The 18610-nt window shown below is 51.1% G+C and overlaps 7 protein-coding genes across 7 annotated transcripts; 2 read left to right on the top strand and 5 right to left on the bottom strand.

Moving 5' to 3' along the window:
- Window positions 1–55: 55 nt before the first annotated feature.
- PMZ80_006089 (uncharacterized protein) lies at window positions 56–1728 on the bottom strand (the record flags this gene model as incomplete). The annotated part of the gene is made up of 4 exons (XM_064874503.1): window positions 56–397; window positions 453–553; window positions 606–1367; window positions 1416–1728. 4 exons carry the CDS (start codon window positions 1726–1728, stop codon window positions 56–58), a joined length of 1518 nt encoding a protein of 505 aa, XP_064730225.1.
- A 1864-nt stretch (window positions 1729–3592) lies between these two features.
- On the top strand, window positions 3593–4375 carry PMZ80_006088 (uncharacterized protein; the record flags this gene model as incomplete). The annotated part of the gene is made up of 1 exon (XM_064874502.1): window positions 3593–4375. The coding sequence occupies one exon, from the start codon at window positions 3593–3595 to the stop codon at window positions 4373–4375; it is 783 nt and encodes a 260-aa protein (XP_064730224.1).
- A 1245-nt stretch (window positions 4376–5620) lies between these two features.
- Window positions 5621–6614, bottom strand: PMZ80_006087 (uncharacterized protein; the record flags this gene model as incomplete). Its single annotated transcript, XM_064874501.1, has 2 exons — window positions 5621–6277; window positions 6465–6614. The coding sequence occupies 2 exons, from the start codon at window positions 6612–6614 to the stop codon at window positions 5621–5623; spliced, it is 807 nt and encodes a 268-aa protein (XP_064730223.1).
- A 1487-nt stretch (window positions 6615–8101) lies between these two features.
- PMZ80_006086 (uncharacterized protein) lies at window positions 8102–10046 on the bottom strand (the record flags this gene model as incomplete). Its single annotated transcript, XM_064874500.1, has 3 exons — window positions 8102–9596; window positions 9660–9808; window positions 9945–10046. 3 exons carry the CDS (start codon window positions 10044–10046, stop codon window positions 8102–8104), a joined length of 1746 nt encoding a protein of 581 aa, XP_064730222.1.
- Window positions 10047–11205: 1159 nt separating this feature from the next.
- PMZ80_006085 (uncharacterized protein) lies at window positions 11206–14526 on the bottom strand (the record flags this gene model as incomplete). Its single annotated transcript, XM_064874499.1, has 4 exons — window positions 11206–12124; window positions 12175–12591; window positions 13541–14063; window positions 14112–14526. 4 exons carry the CDS (start codon window positions 14524–14526, stop codon window positions 11206–11208), a joined length of 2274 nt encoding a protein of 757 aa, XP_064730221.1.
- A 603-nt stretch (window positions 14527–15129) lies between these two features.
- CDC11 (Cell division control protein 11) lies at window positions 15130–16365 on the bottom strand (the record flags this gene model as incomplete). Its single annotated transcript, XM_064874498.1, has 2 exons — window positions 15130–16109; window positions 16161–16365. The coding sequence occupies 2 exons, from the start codon at window positions 16363–16365 to the stop codon at window positions 15130–15132; spliced, it is 1185 nt and encodes a 394-aa protein (XP_064730220.1).
- Window positions 16366–17305: 940 nt separating this feature from the next.
- Window positions 17306–18199, top strand: PMZ80_006083 (uncharacterized protein; the record flags this gene model as incomplete). The annotated part of the gene is made up of 1 exon (XM_064874497.1): window positions 17306–18199. One exon carries the CDS (start codon window positions 17306–17308, stop codon window positions 18197–18199), a length of 894 nt encoding a protein of 297 aa, XP_064730219.1.
- Window positions 18200–18610: the final 411 nt, after the last annotated feature.

Here is an 18610-nt window from a genome sequence, read left to right as displayed (position 1 = left end):
ATCAAACCTCCTTTGCCGTCCACCTCCACACTACACACTGCCGTATCTACCAGCCCTATCTAGTCGAATTGACAGTTTCGACTTGGTGTACAGCATTTTTGTTGTCCGGCTGCCCACTTTCTCTGACTTCAGCTATCTCATCAACTCGACGTCCTCCCTGCCCAGCAATGCTAGTCTCTCGACTTGGGTATCCCATAAGATTTGCTCCTTTTTCGACATGATTGGCACCACCAAAAAGCGTGTCCATCTCCTCAAGCTTCATTTTCTTGGTCTCAGGTACGCAGAAGAAAGTGAAGACCGCCAAAAGGACGTTGATACCGGCGAACATATAGAATGCATAGAACCCACAGCTAGTGAGGAAGAGTGGGAAGAACTGGTTCACGATGGCATTGGCAACCTGGAAAATCGAAGTTAGTGAGGGCACGTGATGATTGGCTCCTCGATGGACTTACATTCTGCATCTGAGCGCACATACCCACTGCCTGGGCTCGTACGTTCATGGAGAAGACTTCGGACGTCCAGATCCAGATCGTGGCTCCCCAGGAAGGTTTGTCTGGCATTGTGTCAGTCTCTTTGAACAAAGGCACACGGGGACTTGGACTCACAGAAGAGGATGAACAAGAACAACAAAAAGACAATGGCGATCGCTACTGGCTCAGATTTGGCACCACCAGCCAGTGTCGGCGTCTGCGTCTCCACCGTCGCAACGATGAGCATCGAGAGAGCCATGCCGACGCCACCGACGACCAGGAGAAACTTCCTCCCGAAGCGGTCCACCGTCCAGACTGCATTCAGTGTAAAGAGGATGCCAAAGGTTGCGTTCAGGGCATTGATCAACATGATTGTCGAAGCGCTCTTGAACACCTTCTGGTAAATCTTGGTTGAATATGAATTGAGTGATCCTTGGCCAGTGATTTGTTGCCCAGCATTTAGGACAAAAGCAATCAACAGTCGCTTCCGGACAGACCGGTCTTTCCACAAAGCGGAGTAATTGCTTGAGATGGCCTCTTTCTCGAACTCGAGGGCCTCGCGGATCTCCAGGAGTTCTGCTTCGACTTCTTCTTCGGTATCTCGAATGCGTCGAAGAGCATTGCGGGCTGCTTCGATGTTGCCGTTCTTCTTGAGGTACCACCGTGGAGTCCCAGGCATCGTGAAAAGGAGGCAGAGGACAAGTACGGGCACGAGCAGCTGGAAGATGACTGTCATCTTCCAGTCCCACTCGCCGAGGCTGGCCGTGTGCTTCGAGCAAGCGTAGGCTACCCAGAAGCAGATGAAGCTACCGACGCTGTAGAAAAGCTGCCAGAAGGCCATGATCTTGCCTCGGATGTGAGATGGTGCGCATTCTCCGATGTAGATTGGTCCGGCGACTGCAGCGTGTCAGCATATTCAGCTTAGCATAGAGCCAACAAACATACCCAGAGCAATACCCTGTCCAAATCCGATAATGGTCCTTCCGGCCAAGAAGCATCCGATGTTGCCTCGAGGACTGAAGCATTGGACAAAGGTGGAAACAATGACTAGGAAACAGCCGATACCCATGCCGACCTTACGACCGAAAAAGTCTGCAATTGGCCCTCCGAAGAACCAGCCACCAATGATGGCCCCAATCGTATACGAACTATTGATCAATCCGATCATGTTGTCGGAAGGGTCATTGAAGTATGCGACCCAATTCTTGGAGCCTTGAACTGAGTTGTATACCGATGCATCATAGCCGTACAGCACCATGCATGCTGCTGCGACCATGGAAATGTACCTGGAGACAACAGTCAGCGACGTGGGTCTGTCGCAAGGAGTCACTCACCAATTGAAGACTCTCTTTGACGTAGGCATCTTGGATGGTGCTCACGCGGAGCGATCAAAACCTATTGCGACGATGGTTCAACTGAGAAGATAGCAGAAAGTTCAAAAGCAGGTGAATCTCCACCATATGTATAGCCTCGTCCCCAAATCTACCATGGCCACATGGTACGAAGCACGAGATCCGCGTTGCAATCTGGGGTCAAGCTTTGGAGACGGCCCCGGACATGATCAGCGGAGGCGAGAACCACTGGGGGAGACGCCGTAGCCTGCTCTTTGCCCTCATTGGTATGGGCTTAATGGATATCCGGCAATGGCCAGCCTCAAAGACGAAGAGCTACGCTGTAGCTGCAAAGATTATTGGCGGGATGCAATGGAAGGCTGCAAGCGAAGGACGCCATTCCTCGGGTGACGGTCGAAAGAGGAGCGAAGGGAGTGAACTAAGTTGCTGGTTTCAATTTGCGCATTTGTGTTGGCCAACGGGGACGTTGATGTTATCAGTTGCGATACTCCAGACCGTCAGGGCTATCGACTGCTAACTGCACGTCAGTATACGCGACAATTCGCCCAGGCATCAATATCATAAAGCGACTGCCTGAAAGAAGAAAGAGATGATTGAGCTCAAAGGAGGAAGAGTCGACGCGAAAGAGGCCGAAGCTTTCCAAGAGCCTCCAAGACTATCGCGTGGCTGATCTTGGAGCACGCTTGGGCTAGTCAATTCGGCTAAGCATCTTCTGGCGCCTCGGCGCTCCGTACTTAACTGAGTCAAGCGTCCTTTTGGCGAGTCATTGATCGGAGCACTGTCCGTGAGCGGGAGAGGGTTCACCTCAGCGCTTGGAGTAAGCAGGGTCTCACAGACTGGTGAGGCTCTGCATATCCCATGTCCATGACTTGGAGTTGCTGTTAGGAGTACGGAGATATGACCGGTTGGCAATGCATTCATCACGTGTTTCTACGAGGAAGAAGTGGCTGGTTCTATGCTTCGACGTACTGGACCATGGCTTCGATTCTGTCGTTCTTTCCTCAATCTTGAATGGCAACAGCTCACAGCATGCCCTTCTTGTTAGGAACTTGCCCTACCACACTCAGCATCGACGAATTGCAAATCTTCGCAACGATAAGAATGCCTGGCTCGGGAGAACCTCAATCTGCCTCACTGAAGAATGTGTCTCTAGCCATTTTGATACCTTGTGCATAGTAGGCCTGTGTTACATACACACTCATCCAGCGCATTTCAAGGTCCCGCGTCGGGAGTAGTGGCTGATACTGGCCAGAAGCACAATTATGGCTATGATGAAGCAGTTTTATGTCGTTCGCTCTAGATGAGCTCCTCGAGCACTGGGCGAGTTTCCCCTTTTTGTCATCCCATCGTGGACTTTGACTAGAAGGTCCTACAACCCTACACATTCCTTACTACAAGACGACGCATCTGGTGTCCACGGACTCGCTCCAAGCAAGTCATTCAGCTATTGTCAAGCCATTGTCCGCCTTGCCAGACAACAAAGCTGTTACCAGCTCCCAGGCTCCCTCATAATGGTCAGTCTACCTCTTACCTTTATCCGTTCTTGCCAGACAAGGGAGGGTTGTCTGAGCCGAGGGTTGCATTGATATCGTTGTTTTGATGCGTTGTCGCTATTGTGCGGCATCCCAGTATATGTATTCTCGACTGTCAGCAGATGTTTTCGTCCTGGTATCAATTCACAATCACATCTTCTACCATCTTCAGGTAGAACCAATCAGAATCTTGACCATATTACCAAGAGACTACCCGACAATTCTCCACAAAAGACCAATGGCGGCCCCAAACCCATCTCAGACGACCTTTGAGCTTCAGCCGATCATATCTGCTAACACCGTCCGACGTGGTCGATATGAGGTGATGACATACAAGAAGCGGAAGGCCTTGATGAAAGGTCGACTCGTCCGAGTCACAGCTAAGCTGTCCGACGGCACCTTGGTCCCCGTGAGTGAAGGTGCAAGTTTCGAAGCTCTTCGAGCTGCAGCCTACGAGATCGATGACCAGTTGACGGCAGCGGAGACAAACGGAAGGGACACCACCAAGATCACCGATCTAGTCATTCCTGCCATCACAGCTGCAGCGCTCCAGGAAATCCTGTCATACCTCAAATTCCAAGTCAGTAAAGGCTCCTTTGGTAACGTCCGAGGCATCAAGACGAACTCATTCTACGCATACTTCTCCATACTCGAGACCGCCGTCAGCATCGGCTTTAAGCACGTGGCGGACCAAATGACCGAACGTCTCACACGAACCTTCTACCGAGGAGGCAACCACCAGTACCGAGCGCCACTCACTGACATCAAGCTAATTGCTGCCACGAAACCACGCACCTCAGCTAGCAACGCGATCAAGGCTAAACTTGTTGCTTCGATTGCCCAGTCGAGCATTGACGGCAACTTGATCAACGGCCGTGAGCTTTCCAACTTCCTCGTCGACATTCCTGACATGGATCGGGCGTTCCTCAACGAATATGAGAGACGGCTCAATGCTGCAGCCGCTGCCTCCCCGGTACAGCAACGACTTGCTGCATATACTATCGAGCTAGGGCTAGCTTAAAGCTTCGGCCTTGCCACTCTCGCGAGAAGGTAGGTAAGAAGGTAGGTCTTGTGCTAACACCGACCACGGGTTGATGTTCTGGCTACTTAGGCCAGACCCATATCTGATTTCCGATGCGGATAGCATCTTGTAATGGCAATGTTTCTACACAATTAATAAAATGGCAGATTACCATCACCTCAATATTCTAGTACCCATCAAAATCTCGCTTGCTGGCAGACTATAGTAAACACATACAGCTCCCTACATATACCATCCCGCTTTTCCCCGTTCCGCTTCTGCTCATTCTTGAATCCATCGAAGAATCTCGCAGAAAAGAATACATGCTCCCACGCTCGCAGATCTCCTCAACGGTTGAGCATCATTCGGGTCACGCGCTCATTCCTTCTTTGCGCTGTGGTGCGCTTTCAGTAGCGGAATACCTTTGGAGGCGGTCACATCCTCGGCACGAGCCCGGACTTAAGACACGAGCCCGGACTTAAGAGAGTGAGCTATGGCCTCGACTGAAGCACCGGATGGAGCAGTCAGCTTGCTGAAAAGTACAACGACCAGTAGTGTATACAATGTGGCATGATGAGAGGAAGATGGCCCTTTGTTGATAGGTACTTCTTGTGCCCGGAATATCTCCGAACCCGGATCTGTCCAGGACTCGTTGATGCCCGGACATTGCCGCTCTTGCCTCCTTGCGAGGACACGGTCCCAGGGCTTATGGCAATATGATCAGATGACCATGACCATTGTATAAGTACCTGCGTGCTGATCGATTGTATGTAGGTGATCTCAGAGACAGTATGGTTGTAGGTTAGAACAAGCAATATGCACGATTGTGATATATCGCGATGGAGGATCTGGACGAGCAGTGCAGTGTTGAATTGGAGATGTTATCCAAATTTATTGATGTACGAGCCACCCCGATGCTTCAAGCACAATGTCGGCGTGCCAGCTAGGTGCATAGTGCTACGAACACCATGCCGTCTCTCGGACACGGTGCCATACACAAGCCAATGTGTGGGAAGGTACAAGTACGACTAGCAGAGGCATGCGGGAGGTGCAATGTTCCTAGGCTCCCAGTAAGCAAGTGATCGAGGTGCTCGTCAATGAATCAATCCTCCATGCTTGCTGATGAGGATTGGACATCATACGGAAAAGGACGCGCACTCTGAAGACGTAGGATGGAAGCTCACTCACAGACCGTTATCAAGCAGCAACGCCCTACTTCAGCCTAATACCTATGAACAGCTCCTCTCACAACCTACTCCCTCCAAGCGGGCCCCCAAAACTCGTCGGTCTCCCACCACTATACTCCGTCTCACCCTCCCCACCAGGGTTAGGCACACTCTCATACCCCCCATAAGGCTGCAGCACTCCCAACCCACCATACCCACCATTCATCGTCGGCGCCCCACCCTGCACCCTCGCATCCTCCAAACTATGCCCATATCCACTCTCCCTCCCATGACTCTCAACATCCAGCCTCGAATCAAACGCCTCATCGTCCTCAGTCTCTTTGTACCCCGTCCCACCTTCCTGCTTGCCAGTACCCGCATAAGCTGTGGCCGGACTAACCCCCCTCCGCCTATACTCCATCAACCCCCCAAAACTGAACCAACTACTCCCCACAAAACACAAACTCAACACCACACAGAACACGATATCCGCCTCGCTGATCTGACATTTGCTTGCGCTTCCATGCGCGAAGTTTCCGCAACCGGTGGCATCAGGGATATCACCCTTGCCCTTCCCAGAGAGGACGTACGATGCCAGACTTATCCAGGCGGATGACCAGAGGAGCACGAGGAGGATGTCGAGGGTGCTGTGGGCGGTTGGGTGGGAGAAGCGGGCTGTGCGGGACCAGGTTGGGGTTAGGGATTGGTAGATTAGGAGGGGAATTGTGAGGAAGCACTAGAGAAGATGGATGTTAGCGTTGTTGCTTTGCTATTAGTGCTGGTGTGTTAGGGGCGTTGGAGGGGGAGGAGTGCGCCACGCTAGCTCAGATGTGCATGGTGTTTGTTTGCACGAAATATTCTTTCTGTATATCTCTGGTCTCTTCTCCTAACTCCAAACACTAAGAGGAGAGGGATGCACTCACCAATCCAAACACCCACCCCAACCGTCCATCAACACCACCCTTCTGCGTCAGCGCCGCCAAGGACAAAACCCACGTTATGAACAGCACGCCCGAGCTGGCGATGTATATCCATTGTTTCAGACGGCCCTGCTTATCAAGTTCGATCCTCATGGTTGCTCACAGACTGGGTGTTCAGCCGGTGTGCGCTGTGGCTGTCAAGCCTTGGATGGATGTTGGTTGGGGGATTGGTAGTGTAGATATTGGAATCGTCTGGCTGCGCGGACGAAGAGAATGCTGTCGCGCTAGTTGATATGTACTTGTATCGAGAGACAATCTCAGGATGTAGAGATGGAGACAAGAGGGACAGCAGGCGCTGTTGTATGATCTCTGCTTAAGCTCTTTCTTGCGCAGGTGCTGACGGCCTCGCTTCTCGCTTAAGGATATAGTTCGTGACACGACTGGCGTAGGTGACTGCAATAGAAGGTCACTGGGTGCGGCTGTGTTCAAGATCTGCCTGGTCTTGGGTGAGGCACACAATTCGCGGGTGGTAGGCTCGTTTGAAGGTCTGCGGTTCGGCGGCGGTAGCAGAGCAAGGAGATTCGATAGGTCTGTGAGTGTCTATGATACAAGGTCAAGAGTCGGCATGATCTGTAATCTCAAAGAGCACCTTGATATCGCAATCAATTCCAGTTGCTGTACCCTTGCATCAAAAACGAGGTTGAGACTCGTTCGAGCATGGGCTTCAAAACATCTTACCCAATTAAGCTAGCTCAGACGCCTGGAACGAGATCATCTCGGCATGGGATCTATTTTCAGGCACAGTAGAAAGTCTAAAAAATTGGAGACTATTCCTACAGTGAGCTTTGAACGCGTCGCACGTGTTTCAGCATTCTGTCCTGCGAGATACTGCTTGGGATCTTGTCGCTACATCTACGAGATCGATGCGTCTCGAGAGTCTCAATACAGATACAAACATGCACATGTGCTGCAGGAGCAGTTGGAGATAATATCTCTTGAGACTTTACACACTTGCGGCAGTGTACCATGAACATGGTGTGCTAGAACCATATTCTAATATGCCGTCCACGTCCTCTATGAGTTCGCCTACCCAGCAGGAGTCGGTGACGGCTACCAGATAGTGTAATCACGGTAGGGCCAACGTCTCCACTTCGCGATATCGATCCTGATGAGCGCGGGAAGACCGACAAGCAGGGCATTAGGCCGCAACTAACCTCTTGCTTCTTCTCCAGCAGCAGCGACAGCAGTAAAGCAAGCTTGCTGCTCACATGCTTCCAGACCACCGCCTCCTCCACCTCCACCTCCCCAGAGAAATGTGCACGTCAAAGTCACTGTACCAGTACCTTCCTGAGTGCTTGGATCGGTGCGCTGCTGAGACCTTGGCATTGCATTTGGATAAGATGGCCAAGAACACCTCGTGTATGCATCTACATTTCTCCAATGACTGGTGTAGAAAGCGGCAGTCTAGCGAGAACCTCGCTAAGAGCACGTCGCTTGTATGTGGAGATGATATATTCGCTCACCCAAGCCAGCTAACCAAAGAATTCGATCTCTTGCCCTGGTATGCACTACCGCATCTCATCCACAACTACTCCTCTGAGAAACAGTCAGTTTTTGATGCCTGGCGCTCGGTCTGACGATTACGCGCTTGTCCTCAAATACACCCTCCCCGGACAACCCCCCGCAGGCTTCGCACTCCCCTTCAACGTCTGCCAAACCCTGTGACCCTCCACCACATTCGGCGTGCCCTCTCCCGTTTTCTCACCCAACTCCACCACCGTATTCTCCGGGATCTCCGGCTGCGGATCAGCCTCCTCCCCAGGAAACTCCAGCACAAAATCAACCTCCCTCGCCGTCAACGCAAGCACAATCCTACTCTCAATCATAGCCAGTTCCTGCCCTATACAACTCCGTGGTCCGGCGCCGAACGGTTGAAACGCGTTCTTGCCCGCCGGCTTGAAGAGGTCTGCGTCTGGGAACGGGGTTAGATGCTGTATGAACCGCTCGGGGACGAATTTCAGTGGTTGAGGGAAGATACGTTTGTTCCGGTTGATTAGGTGGACGGCGGGCCAGATGTGGGCGTCCTCTAGATCGAGTTCAACTCCTGTTCGTGGATCTGTGACCTTGTTGTGCGCTGCGGACGGGTATACCTGTCGGATGGTGCTGGCTGAGGGGAAGATGCGCAGGGTCTCTCGGATGCATGCTGTGGTGTATTCGAGCTTGTTGATTATGTAGGGGTCTTCTTTGATTCTGGCAGCGGCGGAGGTGCCTGGTGGGAAACTGTCGTCGAGTTCGGCGGTGAGCTTGGCTTGTGCTTCTGGGTGGCGATGGAGGAGGTAGTAGCACCAGGCGAGGGTCGAACTTGTTGTGTCGTGGCCCGCGAAGAAAATTGTTTTGATAGAATCGATCAGATCTTGTCGAAGTTGAGGTGGTACCGCGCTGGAATCGGTGATGCGGTTGATCGCGTCGCCGCTTTTGACGTTCTCTCCCATGGACATCTCCTTCTCGTACGTGTTCAGCGCAAGATCAATGATGGACTTTTTCTTAGGTTTAATGATGCCCCTAGCGTCATCCTCAAGGTCCTTTGCTCGCCGCTGAATCTTCTGATTGAGCTCATCGTTGACGGCAGCGTTCAACTTCCTATTGTTCCACCAGAGCCTCAAGCCTCGAGTAGGCTGTACATCCTGGAAGAAGAACGGAGTGTCAGCTCCCGGCATCATTAGCACTCTCTCGCGGAAGTGTCGAATGATAGGGTGTATTTTTGTCTGGGCTTGCAGATTTGTATCGAAGACTGCCAGGCCGATGATGTCAATCGTCAAGCGAGTTGCGTACTCTTCTAGCTCGAAAAGCTCTTTAGTCTTCGCCTTCTCCTTGAGGACATCAAGGAACCTCAGGCTCGCCTCGACGATAGCATCCGCGTATGTCATGATGTTGTTCGATGAGAAGCCGGGATTGAACATGGTCCGCAAGGATTTGTGGTGGGCGCCCTCGATGGATAGCATATTGTTCTTGCCTAGAAACTGAATGAGATAGCCAGTCATCAAGGAACTCTTTGGTAGACTCTGCTTGATGGTGAAGAACTCGTTGGAAAGCTCTGGGTCGGCCGTGAACAGCCATAACGGTCCGAATGGGCGCCTGCCATCACGTCGTTAGCAAGACCGAGCCATCAAACCACCATATGAAGGAGCCATGGCCTACCAATCGACGTAGAATGTTTCAGGCAGCTTCCATTTCTCTCGGATGTAGTCAGCCCAGGCATGAGAGTGAATTCCTTTTGGAAACACCCTGCGACATTCGTCTGCAATCTCCAAGTGGCCAAGCAATAAGTTGGTCATAGGAGGTTGAGGCTATTGCATTGTTAGCTTCATCAGCTCAATAGTCTGCTTCAAGCTCCATGTAGAATCGAAGTTACGATCATGGGGTGACACGCAGCTTCATTCAGCTCTATTGGTTCGACGACTAAGACCGGGCAGGAGAACTTACAAGTCCGGCGAGTCTCTTCCGCTTCGAGACGAGGTCGTTGACAAAATATGCCAGCCAGGCAAGGACGCCGGCGAAGACGGCCGTGAGCACCTTGAGTAGCATATTGGAAGACCCGAGATCAAATAGCTTGACACGAGATGACTGAACCGTGATTTCATTCACGTTTGTTACAGGCAGGACGACGCCGCAACAACATCTTCGTGGTTCTGAACGGGGTAGAAGGTTGCTTTATCATTTGGTCGAATGCTGTCAAAATATATGGCAAAGACTCTGTAATGCTTTGACGGGATGCCGCTTGCCTCACAGAGACATTCCAGGATGGGGGAACAGGGCGCCTGAACATGGTACCTGCCATGACCGGTTGGCTTGGCTTTCACAAAGAGCGAAAGGATGATTTTCAAGAGGCTATACCATGAATAGGCAGTTGACCGTGATCCCATGTTGGCGCGAGAGCTACGGAGAGTACTGGGCGTGAGAAGGATTGTGTTACTTGGTAGGAAGCTTGCCATTCCAATTATTAATAACGACGCGGTAGCAAAAGTGCTTGATTCCGTGCTCCGTGATCACCTCATCCTCCTCATTCTAGAAGGAGATCGCAGCACCAACCGGCGCAACGTCTTTAAGGGGAGGACCAGCTACGGATTGCTTCGCCTGCGACAGCATGCAAGAGAAGACTTATATGCCTCAGGGTTGATTCGTCAGCCAGATATGTTCATCTTTACAAGATCATTCATTAGGAGACTATGTACGCCACATGGGAAGAGCTCAATGTACATCATCAGCCAGCATTATGCTTGACGCCACGACCTCGACTCGGCCTTATCCAACCTCAATTGATCACTAGCAGCATGATCCAACAACCAGGAGACACCTTCCATCCACCCAACATGGTCCAAGAGGCTCGAACTTGCAAGCAAGGAGACGGCTCTCGTTCAACATCCTGTCAGATGCAAGAGCTCAACCAACCACCAACCATGCCTGCGACCAACAAAAGAAAGACTTCATGCCGCTCCAAGACCGAGAGCCTCCAACATCATTGCTCGCTTCATGAGGAAGACAACTCCTACCACGCTCCCTGAAAACAATCCAATCTTTTATGTTCAATCCAATTCACCATGCACCCTTGTCAACCCTAGTATATCACCAATGCTCTGAAGATCATGGGTGTAGAAAAGGTTTCGTCAACTCTTGCTTTGTACTACTCCTCCAGTATCACCATCTTGCATCTCTTGCAACCGCACCGCCCTCAATGATCTGCCATTTACAATCTCGAACCGTGGATGACCTTGTAGTCAACAATGAGCTCTCGGCCACCATCGTTGATGACAAGAGCTCGAACGCTGCCACGACCATCGTCGAATGCACGGCCGATCTTGTTGTAGAGACCACCCTGGTCGATGACTGGAAGACCTTGCTTGACATCACCAGTCTCGGTCATGCAGACAATAGCACCATCCTCTCGCAAGTCAAGGATTCGGTATTGCTTGAAGACGGGACCAAGCATGCTCTGGACAACAACCGATGGCTCTGGGTTGCTGCAGAAGGAAGACTCCTCATGGAGTTGTCGGGTGAAGAGATCAACACCGAGGTATCGGTACTGACCAGTCTGACCAGATTGAGAGATTCGGATGATTTGACATGGTCGACCTTGGAGGATGACTAGGTCACCAATTCGGATGAAGTGGCATGGGATGGTAACAGTGTTGCCCGGGACACCACCTCTTGGCTCGACGTATCTGACTGACTCTACTCTACCGTCAGCGACACGGGTCGGACCACTCTCCTTGACGACGACGGTCTCTCGATCGTGGTGGTGAGAGAATGGGTGGAAGACTTTGTCGGCGGCACGCTCGACGCCTCGTCGGAAGCTGTGGTACTCACCGTGGTCGTCGTAGTAACCCATTTTGCCTCTTGGTTCCTTGTCGACTTTGACTTCTCTTACTGTGTCTTTCTCGATCACAACGTCGTCTCGAACTGGTCGGCGACGCTCGTATTCGATATCGTAGTTTGGGTGGACTTTGCGGCGGTACTCTCGCTCAGTGATGTCGATCTGTGTCTCGTAGGGACGATCACGGACGATGTCTGACTTGTGGTGGTAGTCGTAGTCTCCTTGTTGTCGAGTTGTGGTAACGTCGACGTTGGCTTGTCTTTCCGAGCGGTACTCAGAAGGTGCTTGGTATCTAGAGACGGATTAGCAAAGATTCAATCACGGAATGATGTGCCAGCTCACCTTTCTCGAGAAAGATCTACTTCAGCAAATCGATTTGTCTGACGATCAGAGACTTGTCGATCTGTGTATTGGCGTTCCTGGAATTGGCTTGGATATCTGCTATCGGTAACACGAGTCTCGTCGATGACCTGGAAGTCGTCGTGTGATTGTGATTGAGCTGGGCGTCTCTCTCGGTGTTTGCCTTGAGTGTGGGTTCGAACGTCGACGGTCTCTTCCTCTTTGCGAAATCGAGTATCTTCCCGTCCGACGCGCTGGGGTTCCCCCTGGTTGGCTTCCCCCTCTACCTTTGTCTCTGTGGTAGTTTCTACGGAAGTAGCGTCGTTCCGGTACGTTGACGGGAAGACACTGACTGGGATGGGTACTCGGGCGTCGAAGTCCAGGTTGCCAACTTTCAAGCGCCTCAAGCTCTCGACTCTCCTAAGAGAAAAGAGAGCTCAAGACTAATGTCTTGAAAATTCCACGAGGGATCAAAGAGGGGTGAAGAGAGGAAAGACTGAGCTTTCTATCCCTGCACGGATCTTTGAAGATGTTTTCGAAAAGAGAATTGACGTGGAATGCTGGGGTAGTAGATGGTTTGTGCTTGTGTGTGAAGAAGAGAGAACAGCAATGGAAACGCCCAGGGGAAGCCAAAATAAACAGCAGTCCAAGCTTAGCCTTGGGAGGTTGGCCCGTGCACTCCACCCACAACACCAAAACATATGGCAGGGGGATGTCTTGTCCGATTGGCTGCGCTTTCCTCCTTCCTGTTGCCAGAGCAATTCGTGCTGAAACTAGCACGATTACAGGTTAGTGTGCACATTACGCGTCGCGTATCATTGAAGTCCGAGGCATCAGCAATTGATCTGTGAACAATTCAGCACAAACCAGGCTTCGATCTTGTATCTCTCGAGGACGGATTGTTGGTACTACAGATCTCTTTCATACTGTGATGAGTAACAACCTGCGAGACGTAGAGTACTTTTCAGCTGTGGGTATTTGGGCTCAGGTCATGTCAGTCTAGCCAGCCACTTCCCTGCCTCGACGACCTTCGTGGTTGTCACTTATTGGCCTCACCGTGTCCATCCTACCTGACCGACATATGTCAATGCATCCAGCCATCTATCCGCGAGTCCCTATGATCAGCGAGATGGAGCACTAAATGAGTAGAGGATGGAGGAAGTGAGCAGGAGTTCTTAATGAGTATGGATTATGCATAAAGTCCGCCAATCCGATCACTTCCACATGATCCGTGCTGCAGCCAAATGCATGTTTCAGCTGAAGATGTCCGGTGTGCATACGAGGCAGCATGTGAGGATGAGGAGCTTTAGACGTTCACGCAAAAGGCATGTGCACTGGCCATTGAACTCGACTTCGCTGATGATTTTACTTAACGACATCCTCATTCTGTCTGTCGTCTCCAGCTTCTTGCGGCTTCAACCAATATAGATGTTGGTCGTTAAACGGGTTGTCCTTGACATCCAACGTTGGTAGTTTAGTTTCCTGCTTGTTGCGTAGAAAGTCCTCCAACATCTGGCAGTCTGCCTCCAAGTCTCGCTGGAGCAGTTCATCTTCGTGCCGATGCGAGTCCGCAGGAGCCGTCGATTGCTCGACACCCATCTCTCCCTCATTCCTCTGCACCGAGACCCGATTGGTGCAGGCTAAGCCCTTCTCGTTCCTCCATAGCCAGTTCAACTTGCTGCTGAGTAATACCGCAGGCTTCCTTCTCAGTACTCCTATCTCCACGTGGTACTCTGCCCCAGGTGTGTACACAAGGCTCTTCTCCGTGACCAGATCAAAGCCACTGGGCGTCTCTGCTACGTCGACTCCGAGACTCTTCAAAAACTCGACATCCACATCGTTGTAGGCCGGATCTTGAGCGTACACTGTTATGCTTCTGCCGCTCTTTTCTTCTGCATAGTATTAGCAAGCATGTCCGCAGACGGCCCCTACTGACTGACCTATCGTCTTCTGTATACTCTTTACCACCGCAAGCTGGCACATAGCAGAATGTTTCCGAGATATCCAGCCCTGCCGCAAGCCACAGAAGCTGCCAGATCCAAAGATCAGACATCTGTCGATCTCCACGTTTTCTGGAAGGACCTTGCCCTGCACTAGAGATACAAGTGCTGTGCATGACTCTGACGCCGTCCATTGTTCTTGTATCTTCTCGTACTCCCTGCTGATCTTCTCGACTGTGGCTCCCTTTTCAGGTGTGGTCTTCTCATGGAGCGGGATCAGACCTGCTGAACTTCCGATCGCTTTTGGGCCACGTCTCTGTAGGTTCGTTGTAGTCACTCTTGTCCAGCCATCATCACCTGTGACCTCGAGCCGCTTAGTTGGGGCGTTCTTCTTCCTGCGACTCGTGTGAGGCATGGTGCTATGTTAGTGGTGAGATAATCAGCATCAGCATGTATTTTCAGAAGAGATTTGTGTGGTCATTGTCCGATGCGAAAAGCAGATTTTTTACAGCATTGCATTTGTGAGCGCGGATGCCCAAGATTGTCCAAAGGTACAAACTATTGGTCTCTGCTCTTGAATGTAGCAGACACTGCAAGATGATAGCGGTGATGGAGGTCTGGATGGTTACTAGAACGAGCGAATTCATAGACAGGTACGTGCATCGCCGGTAGTGACGCCATCGCTTTCGATAAAGGAAGTCGCCGTGATGTTCAAGGAAAGTGAGGCACGACGAGGAAGAACGGTCTACTTGATCACAATGCATTCAGAGAGCGCGGATATCAATGGCGTGAGTGCAACCATGGAAGCTGGAGTAAGGACTTTGGTGCAATATCATTAGAATATGTAGCCTGATATACACAGTGACCACCGTCAAGGCTCAGTCACCGTTTATAGTAGGTCAACTTTCAACCACTCCTCGCTTGCTTGCCCGCTAGCCATCGCAAAGCTCAAAGGACCCGCTTTTGTCGAAAGCTTGTTGAAGAACAAATATACACAACGCTATGCATGCTATCATGTTCAATGGGCATCGCCATTGAGATCCTCAGCATGAGACTGTTCTCTTTGCATGCGAGCCTCAATCTCGCGCAGCTGGCTTTCACGGGCCAACAGCTCTTGTCTCTTCTCATTGATCTCCCTCTGCACCTTGACTTCAATTTCTCTGAGCTTCTCCTCTTCTCGTCGAAGTTGTTCTTCTTTGAGTCGGACAGACTGGTTGGCGAGATCTTCGGGGTTGATCGACGAATCTTGGGCACTGGAGAGATTGTTAGCATCAGGCGCAGCATTGTGGGCAGGTGATACGTACTTCCCAGCACCGCCATCCACGCTCTTGCTCAACTTCTCTGTTCTGTAGTTCTCATATAGGAAGTCGTGGGTTATCTCCTTCAAATCAGCCAGATGAGAGTGTAGCAGGGCGCTTCTGATAGCGAGAAAGTCCGAGTGTCGCGGGTTATCCACCTCCACAATGCCCCAAGGGTACTGCCTTGCTCTGACTCGGCGTCCACCAATGTCAATCACATCCTCAGATCCAACGATGGCGAAAGGCATGAGCCCACGCAGCTCGGCGTTCTCCTCAACTGTGTCCTCATCGTCCTCTTCGATGTCGTATGGGAAGTTGTAGACGGGTATTCTGTAGTGCTCGATGTCCTCCATGACCAACTTCTTTGACTCGGCCAGCTCAGCGGGCGTCAATGAATCTGCCTTGCCAATAACCGGGATAACATTGACACGTGGAGATAATCTCTTCATCAGCTCAATGTCCAATTCCCGCAGACCATGGCCGGTGGGTGTGATGAAGTAGAGAAGAGCGTGAACTCTGTTGTCTCTGAAACGCGGGTTACGCTTGATTCTCGATTCTTCTGCCAGGATGTCGTCGTATTGTCGCTCGAGGTAGCCAACGATTTCGCCAAAGGACGCTTCGTTGTCGATCTGGTCACCGAACCCAGGCGTGTCGACGATAGTAAGAGATACTCGTGTTCCCTCTTCGTCAAGTTCAAGTTCTACACCCTGTTAGACAATGATCCCCAGCTCTTGATGGTTGATGCACATACCGACAGTGACGGGCTTGATCCTGACTCCTTCCTCCAGGTGTGCGTTCGCAGCATCGTCGGCCTCTTTCTGACCAAGTACTCTCTTTCCGCATAGTGTGTTGACAAATGTTGTTCTTCCTGTACCACTAGCACCACACACCATCATCGAGAACTGGATACCCTTCTTGACATTCTTCTTCTTCCTGATTTTGGCCTTTGTCATCATCTTGAGTTAGTTTATTGTTCAAACAGCGATATGGAAGTGTAGAACAGATGTCAGACTGCAGGAGCGCATACCGCATTCAGAGGAGAAGACATGGCTGTGGTTTGAAGTGTCTTTGTCGACTCAGGAGTCGGGGGGCTTGCAAAAACTCCGCAGAAGGCCGCTTGAGGCGTGCGAATCTTATCTAGAAATGAGCAGACTCAGGCAATCTTGTTGTTGACCCAAGAGACGCTGGTTCTAAAGGAGTCGTCAATTACTTTACTCAAAAAAGGCTGAACCCCTAATTCACCGCGCCAGATCGCCCGCTTGGTGCACTTTCTGAAGCTAAGCACCCTTAGTCTGGGGTTACTCTTTCCGTGGTCTTGGCTTCGAAGCGCGGCTTCTGATTGCACAGTAAAACCACTTGAGAAAGCACGGCAAAGAGCGAGCACGAACCGTGTCGAAATAATTCTCCGATGCTTCTGCTGAAGGTAATTTGAAGACATCATGGCAATGCAGTTTATACAGCTTCTAATGTACTATTCATGATCTTGAACCATTCATTCCGACTGACACACCATATTTTACACAATTCGAAGAGCACAAGTGAGATCGACCAACTCGTTGAAAAGTTTCACCTTCCGCAGCTCAAGCACTTACGAACAGAAGGCTTTATCTACCGTTGCAATCGTGCATGCTGTTTATGAGAATCCTCCAGATTTGATACCATCGAAGCGTGCGCGCGTCAGCTAGAATTGCGCGTTGAGTGAACCACTGACTCGGGAGCAGGCGCGTTTCTCGATCACGTTTGGCAGGAGCCAGCCGCAACCGTGATCAGCCAGGATCAGCCAGAATGTCGATGCGACGATCCAGGCCAAGGCAGCATTCACGACAAGCATCCGTCGAGTATCCTCGATATCCTCCTCTCAACTCCCCAACTCAGCAACCTCCTCAATTCGAAAGGATGCCTTCTGCCACAAACCTCCAGACAATTCAACCCTCAGACTACGAGTCAGATGCCCAAGGCTACACCTCCGATTATCCAGTTGTTCGTCCTCCAGTCAGTCGAACAAAAGAAGAGATGAATCTTGCAGTACTACAGAAACACAACCCAGAGATTGCCGAAATCCTCTCAGTGGCGCCCTACGTGACTATCTACGATTGGGCACATACACCGGGAGAGTGGCAGAAAACAGGCCCGAATGGGACATTATTCATATGTCAGCTGACGCCTGGGTACTACGGTGAAGAGAGATATCACGCGATTGTGCTGAACAGAAGCGGTCTCGACAACTTTAGTGCAGAACTTCGCCAGTCAGACATTGGAAATGTCGAAATCTCGGGCGACTTTGTTATTATCACTTATGAAACATTCGAGCTAGGAGGCGCCCCAAAGGCCAACGCTGTCCACATATTCAGCGAAGAAGGAACATCTACTGCTGCCTCAAGAGCAGCAAATGGCGAATTAATGGTGGCGCTTGCTGAAGCTGCGCAAAGATCAAGAATGGCAGCGATAGGACCGACATGTCGACCAGATGGCTTGAAGGAAGACTGGGAACAATTTGTGAGCAGTCGAGGGGCTATGTCTTCACAGTCGCAACCACAAGAAACACTACCTACACACCTGCCGGTATCCGAGCTGCACATGCCACCTCAGCCATCGCCATTACCGCTACAGCCCAGTCCAGAACCACAAGTAGCAGGACCCCAGCCAAATAGACCAATGGACCTGCTCGCGCTTTTTCAAGGATCTTCTCAACCGAAACCTGAAGTCGAACCAACGCCTGTACATCCGGCGCCAGTTGATGCAAACAACCTGTTGCGGCTGCTACAGGGAGGAGGAAGTGCGAGGCTGTAGCACTTGAGCTTGGAGACGTCCCTAGCAATAGTCATATGCGGCAACTTCAGCAACCCTGTCCACTGTTCATAGCGATGACCTGTCTTGGTTCAGGAGTGTACGAGTCTAGCAGCTGCTACGAACCCGCAATGTTTATTTGGATGATACCATAGCACTGGTCTCGATTTGAATAAAATTTGAAGTGCAGGTTATACCCCGAGTTTCTATAGTCTCCTCTTGCTGACAATTCCCTCGATAACTTGAGCATTCAGCAAGGAGTGTAGGTTCTTCCAGCTTTGCGATTTTACTCACTAGCAAGCAGGAGATCAATCCCTCGGCACGCCAGAACCTTGAGAACGCTGTCGACACACATAGATGAACATACCAGGCTTATATGCTGCATTCGAATTTGCGACACGTGATCCAATTCTC

This window comes from Knufia obscura, assembly GCF_036327395.1.
Source record: "Knufia obscura strain CCFEE 5817 isolate CBS 148926 chromosome Unknown scaffold_6, whole genome shotgun sequence".
NCBI lineage: Eukaryota > Fungi > Ascomycota > Eurotiomycetes > Chaetothyriales > Trichomeriaceae > Knufia > Knufia obscura.
This window is presented reverse-complemented; position numbering and strand designations above follow the sequence as displayed.